Source organism: Coenobita brevimanus, chromosome 79 (genome assembly GCF_032717465.1).
Source record: "Coenobita brevimanus isolate Jiangsu-jjx chromosome 79, ASM3271746v2, whole genome shotgun sequence".
Classification (NCBI taxonomy): Eukaryota; Metazoa; Arthropoda; class Malacostraca; order Decapoda; family Coenobitidae; genus Coenobita; species Coenobita brevimanus.
The window spans coordinates 5,696,205-5,708,704 of NC_137032.1; the positions used below are offsets into that span (position 1 = coordinate 5,696,205).

General features: G+C 43.5%; 1 protein-coding gene across 1 annotated transcript in view; it reads right to left on the bottom strand.

Moving 5' to 3' along the window:
* LOC145408986 (cytochrome P450 2L1-like) overlaps positions 1-12,500 on the bottom strand; it is a 155,170-nt gene that overhangs the window by 86,053 nt on the left and 56,617 nt on the right. The window contains exon 5 of the mRNA XM_080279558.1: positions 6,451-6,581. Coding sequence (XP_080135684.1) covers positions 6,451-6,581 — 131 coding nt within the window. The remainder of the gene's footprint in view (positions 1-6,450; positions 6,582-12,500) is intronic.

The following is a 12,500-nucleotide window of genomic DNA, read 5'->3' on the forward strand; positions in this document are numbered from 1 at the left end:
CACTTTATCCATAAGCCTCTGGAAAGTGGCTGAAGCATTCTTCAATCCATAAGGCATCACCTGGCACTGATATACTGCACCACTGACAACAAAGCTAGCCACTTGTTTAGCCCGTTCCGTCAGCGGGACCTGCCAGTATCCTTTTACTAAGTCAAGTTTGGTGATATAAGTGGCATTTCCCACCTTGTCCACAGAGTCATCGACCCGAGGTAAGGGATAAGCATCGGTCTTAGACAGTGAGTTAACCTTCCGGAAGTCCACACACAACCTAACCTTCCCATCTGGCTTCGGCTGCAAGGTAACTGGTGAACTCCACTCACTGGAACTCCTCTTGATCAATCCATGGTCCAACATATACTTGATCTCATTATCGAGAGCTTTCTGTCTGATAGGGTTGATGCGGTAGGGAGCTAATTTTACAGGGTTACTATCCCCAACGTCAATGTCATGGGTAGCCCAAGTTGTCAATCCCGGTGAATCTCCAAAAACTTTCTGATGTTTCCATAATCTGTTGCACAGCTCTTCTCGCTTTACTGGATCAAGGTGTCGCAATTTCTCCACCAGAGCTGCATAACCATTGCCCTCCCATAGGTCAGCTGGTAACATCTCACCACGACTAAGCACTTCCTCCTGCTCCTCCAACTCACTACCAACCGCCAAAACTACAGGAGCGCCTTATCCTTGGTTCCCTCAACGTCCACTCCAAAGTCACCTTCCAGGGACTGTGGCTGTAACCCTGGTCCACTACTCACATCACCGGCACCAACAGCTCCCTCCACAGCACGTTCCTTTGATGCCACGTTCTCCCTTCCCCGTCCTTCACATCCCAGGTGAGAGACATCAGCAGTCATCCCACAATGAGAATCAACTGAGCGGTAGTATGGCTTCAACATATTAATGTGGCACAACTGAGTACTCTTCCGCCTATCTGGGGTAACAATTAGATAGTCAAGTTCCCCAACTCTCTTCTTCACAATATAAGGACCACTGAATCTAGCCGCCAGAGGTTTTCCTTGCATGGGCAGCAGTGCCAAAACTTCATCTCCTTGCTTAAACTCACGACTTCTGACCTTATCGTAATGAGCCTTCATTTTCGCTTGAGCCCCTATTAAATGGTCACGGGCAAGCTCTAAAGCGCAATGCAGTCTCTCCCGAGTGCGGCAGACATAGTCAAGCATGGATTCCTGGTTGCCAGATTTGTTGTTACTCCAGGCCTCTTGCACCACATCCAAGGGACCACAAACTCTGTGCCCAAACACTAACTCATTGGGTGAAAACCCTAATGACTCATTTTTTTTTTTTTTTTTTTTTTTTATGTGTCCGACTCTGGGCATAGGCTTCACAGCCTGCTATCAAGGCCCAGCAGTCCTCCTACATACCATACACCTCTACATGTCACCACTTGGTACCTCTCTCACTGCAAACATCACAAAGGGTACCGCTAGGTCCCAATCCTTTCCACTATCATAGCAGAAGGTGTGCAGCATTGTCTTTAAGGGCTGATGATGCCTTTCCAGGGCACCTTGTGACTGCGGACGGTAGGCACTGGACAAAATGTGCTTGATGCCCAACTCTGTCATTATCTGCTTAAACAAATTAGATGTAAAATTCACTCCACGGTCTGACTGCAACTCCTTGGGCAGGCCAAAATGAGTAAAGAACAGGATAAGTTGCTTGACTACTGACTTCGCCTGCATGCTTCTGATTGGTATAGCCTCTGGGTATCACGTTGTAACATCCATTATGGTTAACAAATACTTGTTTCCAGCAGAAGTAGAAGGTAAAGGGCCCACGATATCAATGATTACCCGGGTAAACAGAGGTTCAACTGCAGGAATAGGAGTCAAAGGGGCCACAGGAAGAACTTGATTAGGCTTGCCCACTATCTGACAAGTATGACAGCTCTTGATGTACGCAGCAACTTGTCCCGGCATACTTGGCCACCAAAAGTTATATCTTAAGCGCTGCACTGTCTTTCTATTTCCCTAGTGACCTGCTAAAGGTCCCTTATGTGCTAACTGTATTAATGGCGCCCTATACTGCACAGGCACCACCATCTGCACTAACTCACCCACTCCTCCATCCACCGTGGCGCCAGTGGGCATCCATCGGCGATGTAAAACATTATCTTTAATCAGGAACTCCTCCTTACCACACTCCATACTTCTTTCTTCCCCTACTCGAGCAAATAAGGGCTTTAATGTTACATCCTCCTGTTGCTTCACCCTCAATTCTGCTGGCCCAACACCCGCCAGCTCTACTGAGGACTGAGATAAGGGACTGGTCGGGACACTGGACTGCGAAGGGCGATCAATCTCAGCGCCACCTCTAGTACACTCGACAGGGGTAGGAATGTCAGACTCCACACTGACATCATCACCTCTACCCTCAACAGTGACACTCTGTTCCTCAGGCGCGTTTGACGGTGGTCCTGCATCCCCGCAGTCGACCCCAGCGTCCTGAAATTCTTCTAATTCAGTCAGTGGGCTGGGTTCAGTCTCCACACAGACACACTCAGCACCACCTCTAGTGTCCTGAGTGGGAAGTGGGGCGTCGCCCATGCACGCATTCCCACTCTCCTCACCCACCACAGCAACACTCTGCTCACTAGGTTCCTCCATTGGTGGCCCTGCCTCATCACAGTCAACCCCAAGAATCTGTGACTTCGCCAGTTCTTCCTCCCAGGCTGCAACCTGTACCATAGATCTTGTAATTGCACAGACCGGGAACATGGCTTCCACTTCTGCATCAACTTCAATACCAATTTCTGGGGCGTCAAAACACTTCTCTGCCACAACAACTGGTGGGGGAAGAGATGGAAATACTTTCTCCCCAGCCAGGTCGTTCCCCAGCAGAAAATCAACCCCCTCTACTGGCATTATATCAGCAACAGCTACTTGAGTTGCAGCCTGAACAATGGGGCAATCAAGTTCCACATGAACATAATCATAGTATTCATCTGCGTTCATGTCTCTACACAGCACATACTTCCCTGAGTTTACAGGCCCTCCAGTCACGTTTCTGCACACGGACTGTTGTGCACCAGTATCACGAACCACAGTAACTGGATAACTGATCCCATGAATTTTCACTGTGCCGTGACACATAAAAGGTTTACACCAGTCTAGGGACGATTTCTGAGGCAGTTCATCCCAAGGTGGCATAGCATGTTGGGTAACTTTTTCAGCCTGAGCTGGCAGCGAGCACAGCCGGCTGCACTCCAGCTTTCCACAGACTTCTCCCTCACCGTTACCACTCTCCCAACTCCTCTCGTTCACCTGACTCGAACCTACAATTAGTGCCACTGGTTTGGCATTTTGGGAGGCCTTCCACTTAGGGCAGTTAGGCTTGATGTGCCCACTCTGTTTGCAAAAGTTACAAAGTAGCTTCGAACTGGATAAGGGGCTCTTTCTCCCTGAATTCCTTTTCTCCTCTGGACTTCCCTTGGACTGATTCACGGGAGATTTATCCCAGGCCGGACCACTGACAGTCCTCTCCCTGGAATGCTGAAAATTAGCATACTTGACCCCCATACTCCGCAAGGCCAACACCCGGTCATCAGCCCACGTCGCTGCTTCCTTCAAGGTCTTAAATCTCTTCTCCCTAATTTTAACACCAATTTCTTTGTCAGCCATGTTGGTAAAATGTTCCATCAAAGCAGTTCACGCACCTCGTTATACGAAGTGGCGCTCTCACTCAGCAACCACTCGTCTAACGTCTCCTCCAGATACCTGGCGTAGGCCATATAGGTGTCAGCAGGTCTTTTCTGAGCACCACGGAACAACAACCGATAAGCCTCTGGTCTAAGTTCATATGCCTTAAGAATGGCTGCTTTAAATTCATCATAATCATCTACATCCTCAGGGCTCATCCTATTATACGCTTCCAAAGCTTTTCCCTTCAGGACATTAGATACCAAGCCCACCCAGCGCTGCCTGGGCCACTCAAACTCCCTAGCCTTCTTTTCAAACCTGACAAACCATTCTGCCACCTTCAACTCATCAAATGCTGGCACTAATTTCAGACTCCTTGAGAGCCAACTCTCCCTATCCTCTGCACGGCCTGAGGTTTGGGTATCTGAAGTAGACCTTTTAGCAGTCACCTCCAAGCGAGTCTTCTCCAGCTCAAATCGCATTTTTTCACGCTGCATCTCCATCTCCATCTCATCTTTCTCTCTTGCATGCTGCATCTCCATCTCCATCTTTTTCAACTCCAACTGCAACTGAGCGTCCGGTGACAAGACTCCAGGGTATATGGGAGTGGAATGAACAACTCCAGGGAAAGCACTAGACATACCTGGGGGAACTGCTCTAAACTGGCTCGGCGGCATCATGGATGGTAATGGTGGGGTAGCAAAACGAGGCAGCTCAGCACCATAAACTCGGGGCTCACACGGGGAGTACCTTTGCTATGTGCCTCTCGTTGCTCCATATTTTCCTTATCCACAGGTGACTCAGCACATACGCCTTCTGGTGTAGACACGCGTGACTTCATGGCGACAATTCAATGGCAGTACTGAATAATGAAATAACTAATGCTAAGAAACTTCACACTCATCAACTTCACCTCAAAGCACAGAGAATGCCAAGGTAACGATATCCTAGCAAGAAGAAGGCACTGTTAGGATATCCTGATGCGAGGTCGCCACTGTTACGGTAGCGCCAGTCCGGGGCTATTACAAAAAGACAAGGTAGTTTTAGATGATCGGCCTCCGCTGCGTTGTGAAAATAACGCAGACCCCGACACTCACACTCCGTAAACTAGAGAAAAACTGCGCAATGGAAGAAGTATCACTTAAGTACGCAACACTCTGTACGTTGATAGTAACAAACGGAACAGCCTACCTATGGATCTAGCCTACTATCGTCACTACCGGAAATAATACCGCCCAAGACAGTCTACAGGAACACCTCCCACTTATTTCCGGTGGTGACGAATTTCTACTTAACCCGTGTCCAAGGGGGAACGCAGTTGATAGCTCACGATAGTTCTCACTAGCCTTGTGCAAGGAGATGGGATTGAACTGTGTAGGGGTTAGGGGTGTGTGTGTGTGTGTGTGTTGGGGAACGTTAATAAAGGCAGCGAGAGGACCACGGTGAGCCAGCCTGCCCCTCCAAAGACAACACGGTCAAACAAAATCAAATAAAATAGCTACTTCCCTCAGTCAGCAAACAAAAGAATAAAATGAACTTAAATGAAAACGCCAGCTCGGCATAAAAATGACTGGGGAGAGAGTGTACACACACACACAACACTGAAGCTGGTTGGGAAGACACTGGACTGATGCTAGGCTCGTGTGCAGCCAAGCGTGAACGCATGAATCAGATTAATTAATAAGGAACTTAAATTCGTGCCCTTCTCTCTCTCTACAATGAATTGGTACTTCTAATGCAAGCAAAACATCATTAAATATACTGGTAGCTCACATAAGACAATCAAAATAATCAAATGCATACTCAGCATGGTATTAAATAAAATTGCCCTCAGTGGCAAGAACGAAAGAAACAAAAGAACTTGTAACACTCGCTAATTTAAACTCCGCGAATGACACGGATACTGCATAATCCCCTAGCCCAGCTGTAACGGCTGCACCCGTGGGAACGGACAGGCGGACAGCGTAACAATATATATATATATATATATATATATATATATATATATATATATATATATATATATATATATACATACTGTATATAGACGAATGCCATATTTGCGTAAGGCATAGGTTCAATAAAAGCAAAGGATTTTGAACAACAGGTATTTTCGGAAAAGTATATTTGTATTAGTCTGATTCATTTACAGTATTTTTGGTACTTCAGGAAGGAAAGTAATCCTGGGACTTTGGTCATTTTGCCTAGACGCAGAAATCTTTTCTCCTGGGTCCCGGAAGAGACACCCTACTAAAGATGGTTTTGGCCATGTGGAGAGAAAGGAGGATCAGAGATAGACTAGAAGAGTGTACTGTATGTAACCGAGATTGAAAAATGAGGAAGGGATGACCAAAGACGAAATGAAAGGAGGAAGTGAGAGGTATATGAATGATGCTGGTACTAGAGAAAGGGCAACCTGATTTTGGAAAACAGTATGACATGAAAGCGATTCATCTGTGGTCATCCCTTCCGGGAGTAAGGCGCAGAGAGAGAGAGAGAAAGAGAGAGAGAGAGAGAGAGAGACTGCTATAGCGTGAGAAAAATATAGAAATGCGTCGCCAGATTTAAATGTTTCACAATTTTAGTTACTTCACTCCGATGACTTATTTTCATCTTATTCTTTCTACCTTCAAGGGATGTTATTAACCTTAGAATTCGAACTGCAAAGTTCACATAAATCCTTTATTAATGCCATCACAAATGTGATCACTCCTAAGCTCAATATACGCTCTCGAGGAAATGAAAAAGAAATAAATACTGTAATACGGTATCGGATCCAAGGTGCTAAATACCTCACCTCCACCAACATCCTGGCCTCCTCCTGAATCGCCTCGTCCATCTGGCTCTTGCCCATACCCAGGTCCCGAAGGTTACGAAGCAGGAACCGACGCGCGTTTTGCCACTGTAGCCCGTTGGTCATAATCACGCCTAAGAGACACAAAAATATATACGTGAAAGGACCAACAAAGAGTTATAGAAAGAATTAAACAATCACAAATATTTCCGACAATCGTCAGTCGAACAATCATCATTCTCATACAAGCAGTACGAGTTCGTATCTATCTATACATAGCCAGAAGCCTTAATACCGTAAGAGATGGTCACAAACAAATCGCCTCCGTGTCGCCTTGGTCCCTGCCATTTCGCTGTCCTCCCTCCAATTTACACCCCTCTCTCTCATATGCCTCCCCACTCTAACCTTCCATCTCACCATCGATCTCCTCCTTCCTCTCTACTCAGTTGACCTCTCTCTCTCTCTCTCTCTCTCTCTCTCTCACACACACACACACACACACACACACACACACACACACACACCTCTCCACTCCATCTCTCTATCTCATCATCGGTGTCCCTCTCCCTCTCACCCTCTTCCACCTCACTCACATACTCTCCAAGTTAGTCTTTCACTCTCCATGCTCTCCACATGATTAAATCACCTCACTGTATATGTCTTTACGCTTTGTATGACATTCACATTCACACCACAACGCTGCTTCACTTCCTCTTTTGTCAGTCTGCCTCTCCGTGATACTCCACATGCTCCTCTCAAATAACTCATTTCCACTGCTCTCACCCTTGACCTGTGTCATTCCAACAAAGTTCAAGCATCGCTTCCATACTTTGGCATGAGGATCACAATACTATTATGCAGCGACTTTTTTGCTTCCATGCTCACTTCCCTATTTTTTACCATTGCTTTCAGAACCAGCAACCTTTCTTCCCTGTTGCACCTTTTTAAGCACTTTCTCCAAACTTCCATCCGTACTCATCACACTACCCAAGTATTTAAATACACTCACTTATCCCATATCCTCACTACTCAGCCTCATTGTTAATTTGCGACTTCATTTCCCTCTAAGACCACAACTTTACAACTTTACTCTTCTCTACATTCACCTTTAGATTTAGGTTCTTGCATACTGTCCCAAACTCATTCACCATGCCTTGCAGCTCTCCTTCGTCTTCACTAACAATACGGTATCATCTGCAAAGAACAGTACAGGGAGTTTCCAAATGCTGCCTCTCTCATTAGGGCCGCTCCACCATCCACTGCCCTATCTTGTATCTCTTATATAACCCTATCCATATACAAATTGAACAACCATCGAGACATGACACATCCCTGTTTCAATCCAACATTCAGTTAGAAAAATTCACCCAGTCCACTGCGGTCCTAGCGCCTTCATAAATACTCTTCACGACATTCAATAGCTTCCCATTTATTACATATAATTTTAACATTTTCCACATTTCTTGCCTATCCACTCGGTCATATGCTTTCTCCAAATCCATGAAAGCAGCATGCAACTTCTTTTCCTGCTCTAGAAACGTTTCCACTTTACAACTTAGGATGAACATCTGATTTACACATCCTCTTTCCTTCCTGAAACGTCCCTTTTTTTCTCCAACTAATACTTCTGTAATTCCTCTAACTCTGTCAGTATGTATCCTACCATATACTTTTCCTATTACACTAAGAAGACAAATACCTCAATGATAACCACACACTACTTTCTCTCATTATCCTCTGTGCAGGGGAATAATTGACCATTTTCGCTCAGCTGATTGCATTGACGTCACGATGTAAACATCGCATCTGTCGGCCATCTTGGTAGAGAGCTCTTCATCTGTTGAAACTGTCCTTATGGAAATATCCTGTGCTAGACTTACTACAACAGACTATGCTATATTTTCCGTATCAGCCACCCAAAGATCTGACATTTTAAATTGTTTTCCCTTTGACTTGTGTGGGTAATATTTATTCCAACCCTATATCATTTTGCTGTGATTCTAGTGGTGGTTGATACGGAAATTATCCCCTCTTATTAACAATGTTCATTAATGTGTTGGACCATATCCTTACCTAGCGCAACTGACCAAAGGAAGAAGATATAAACAAACTAAGTAGGCTACTATAATGCGGTAGGCTAGTAGCAGTGTTAACGATGCAAATACGTAGCTACCAGTTAATGAGGGTAAATGTTCAGAATAGCTCCGCATCGTCTTTCCCGCCTTTAACATTAAAACCCCTATATTATGGCTAAAGGTACCATTACAATAGAGGAAATGGCCTTTTTTTTTTTTTCATTTAATACTGCAAAAAAACTAACCAAATTTTCACCCTTAAACCCTAATTCAGATATAAAATAATCTGCGTCAGAAATGAACGTCAGAATCGTTCAAAACACATCAGAAACCGTGGAGAAAGAAACTAGTCTACATCTCCATATTCTTCTTTTATACCTGAATTTGGGTGTTAGGGCGAAAGTTGGATTAGGTCTTTTAACCTTTTTTTTTTTTTTAAGTGGAACAAAAAGACATTCCTTCTCTTTTTTAATGGATTCATTTAGTTATAATATTGGGTGTTAGTGTTACAGTAATGGGGGGGGGGGAAAGATGCGGAGCTCTTCTGAACATTTACCAATCTATAAATATATGTGTTTACTTTATTGAGAAAAGTCATAATATGTATATCATTCAGTAGAAACTGGTAGAATGGGAAGTATATATATATATATATATATATATATATATATATATATATATATATATATATATATATAGATCATCATATCATCATCATCAGCCGTTTGAGTATCCACTGCAGGACCGGCCTATAACGACAGAAGTCGGGACGATACAGCCAATGTATCTCTACCAAGTGGCTTAGGCTGTCTGGTAGAGATTGTATGTAGGGTGAGAAGTGCTTGTAAGTGTAACTGTAGTGTTGGACTGGCTTTGGATGTGTGTGTAGTCTGTGAAACAAGTGTAATCGGCCCGCGCAAGCCGACTGGGTGCAAGCATACTTTCAGTGGTTCTTAACCTATGGGTCGCGACCCAAATTTGGGTCGCCAAGCCATTTGGAGTGGGTCGCCAAGAGACAAAAATATTGCTGATATTAATAATGTTGTATACTATTACTTTTTAACATATGATCATACAGGTCGATACTTCACACTTTACATTCTCTCCCTCTCTCTCTCTCTCTCTCTCTCTCTCTCGCTCTCTCTCTCTCTCTCCTACAGTAGGCGATTGCATTTGGCTTAAAAAAAAGATTATTACCATGCACACAACTGGGAGAAGCGTACCGGTACTGTACATTTTATATTTTAAAACTTAACCGTTTTCATTTCGGAGTAATGATGCCCAGCTCATGGCTTACGGACGGTATCGAGGTCCAGAAGACATGGAAGAGGAATTTCTGTTCTGTCGGCCATTACACACAACCACAACCAGAGAAGACATTTCCAGTACTGTGGACTGAAGGGCTTCAGTGGAATCAGTGTTTTATGTCTGTTGTGACTGTGCACCAGCAATGCTGAGAGTACGTCATGGCTTCATTGTTAGAGTTAAAGAAGAAAATCCATTCGTGCTGATTGTTAACTGTCTCCTTCACCGTGAGAATATTGCTTCTCAGGGGTTGTCACCTGAGTTACAGAAAGTGATGCAGGAAGTCATCCAGGTAGTCAGTATCATTAATCTAGGGCTGTACCCTCCAGGATCATCAGTCGGATGTGTTTTGATTTTGGTTCAGAACATGTACACGTGTTGTACCACTCTGAGGTTAGGTGGCTGTCACGAGGAAGGGTGCTCCAACGGTTGCCTGAAATGCGGAACGAGACTAAGATAATTCTAGCAAAAAAGAATCATTCACTGGCCCCAAAGATTCTCTGATTCAAAGTAGGTGATGCAAATGGCTTATCTTGCAGATATCTTTGCTGAGATTAACGCCTTGAACATTTCAATGCAAGGTCACGATCAGACATTAGTTGGGCTGTCAGAGAAGGTAACTGCATTCAAGGGGAAACTGAAGCTGTGGAAAAGTAAAACTGAGACTGGGAAGACTGCGTCGTTCCATCTTTGAGTGATTTTCAGGAAGACGAAAAATTTTCTCTCACCCAGGTCCAAAGCATCATTGTGGAACATATCTCCATACTAGGCTAATTGAAGAGCTTTTCACTACATTCCTGAGAATGTGATGAAATATGCCTGGGTAAGAAATCCCTTCAGCATTGAAGCAGATGACTTACCTAACGAGATTTCGAACATCAGCTACATCCAGGAGCACATCGAGGTTCAGAATGATGAAACACTTCGTTATGATTTCAGGAAACAAAACGAATCACTGAGCTCATTCTGGATCAGAGTTTACAAAGAAAAGAAAATTCTTGGAGGTGAAGCCCTGAAAGCACTCCTTCCCTTTGCTACAACTCATCTGTGTGAGACAGGATTTTCTGCACTCACAAAGTACAGAAACCGTCTACAACCAGAGCATGACCTAAGATGCAGTCTGTCATCTAAATCATCCTGGTTTGAGAAGCTGATTGAAACTTTTCAGTGGCAGGGATCTCACTGATTATAGTACTTATGTCTCAGACAACATCCAAAATAGTGACTCTCTCCTTAATGGTCAGAGTAAATAGGTATATCATGAACATAAATGAATTATTTTGATTTTCTGATCTTCGATTTATTTTTTTCCAGCCAAAATGTGTTGATATTTTAGTTCTTAGGAAGTACATATAATAAAAATGAAATATATTTATTATGACATCAATAAAATATTGAAATATTACTTTGGTTTTAGTTACATGATATGACACACACGTTTGTTTCGGTTCTGGTGCAGAGTAAGTTTACAAGGGATTGGGTCGCCATATAGACCATCTTATGGATTTTGGATCGCCAAGAAAAAAGGTTAAGAACCACTGCTTTGTAGTAAGCGACACTGGTTCAACCACAGCACCCCTTGTGGCCGCCAATGCAGTACGTGGCAGGGTGAACACTCCCAAAGTTTATTACCCTGGCGGGGCACGAACCCTGGTTCACCCGTGTGCGAAACGCACACTCTACCACTGAAGCTCATATATATATATATATATATATATATATATATATATATATATATATATATATATATATATATATATTTTATTTACGAATCTATTATTTGACATAGAGTTTTGAAGTAGGCAAAACTGCTGTGGGGTCAACATAAACGCCATGTTACATCTGTAAAGTTGTGCAATCCAGAGAGGTGTAAGTAAGAGTGACAGCTATCTATCTTTATATATATATATTGTTTAATTTGATTCTAAAGATTATTTGTCATAGAGTTTTGAACAAGCATCCCTCCCCCCCCAAAGAAAAAAAAAAGATTAATAAAGTAGGCAAAACTGCTGTGGGGTCAACATAAACACCATGTTACATCCGCAAGGCTGTGGATTCCAGAGAGGTTTAAGTAAGAGTGACAGCTATATCTAGTCATGTGTAACTCCTGCCCAAGAATATTAACAGTAAATTCAGACCCTGGTACATTCGGCCAGCTAAGTGCACCCCATTGCTAGTTGATCCGACCATATCAAGGTAAATTCAGACCATATATTGCAAGATAATTATTTCTGACACTGTCATATAGGCCAAAAAAAATGTCTAAATGATTATGATCATATTCAGGGTTCGACGTTTGCACTCGCGATATCCTGGAGAACCACAAATTCCTCTTCTCAGTTAGCAGTTTCTTGTGTGCCTCTCCTTGGTTTTTCATGATCTTTGCTATGTGAAAAAAAAAAAAAGACATCAGGAAAGATAAGGAAACTTGTCGGTGTTACTACATCGTATTACACAGCAGAAGCGTGGCATTCTTAACTTTTCCCTTAAAAGAGGGCAAAACTCATCAAATGATGAACAAAACGGCCAAAATTGCTGGAGTTTCCACAGTTCTTCCTTTTTGTAAACAGTCAGCTGCTCAACCAACATGGCCACAGAGTACAGAGTGACCTCACGAAAAACCTCCCTATTATGCCTGACTTCCAATCCTCCGGGACCCTACCTTCCTCCCAG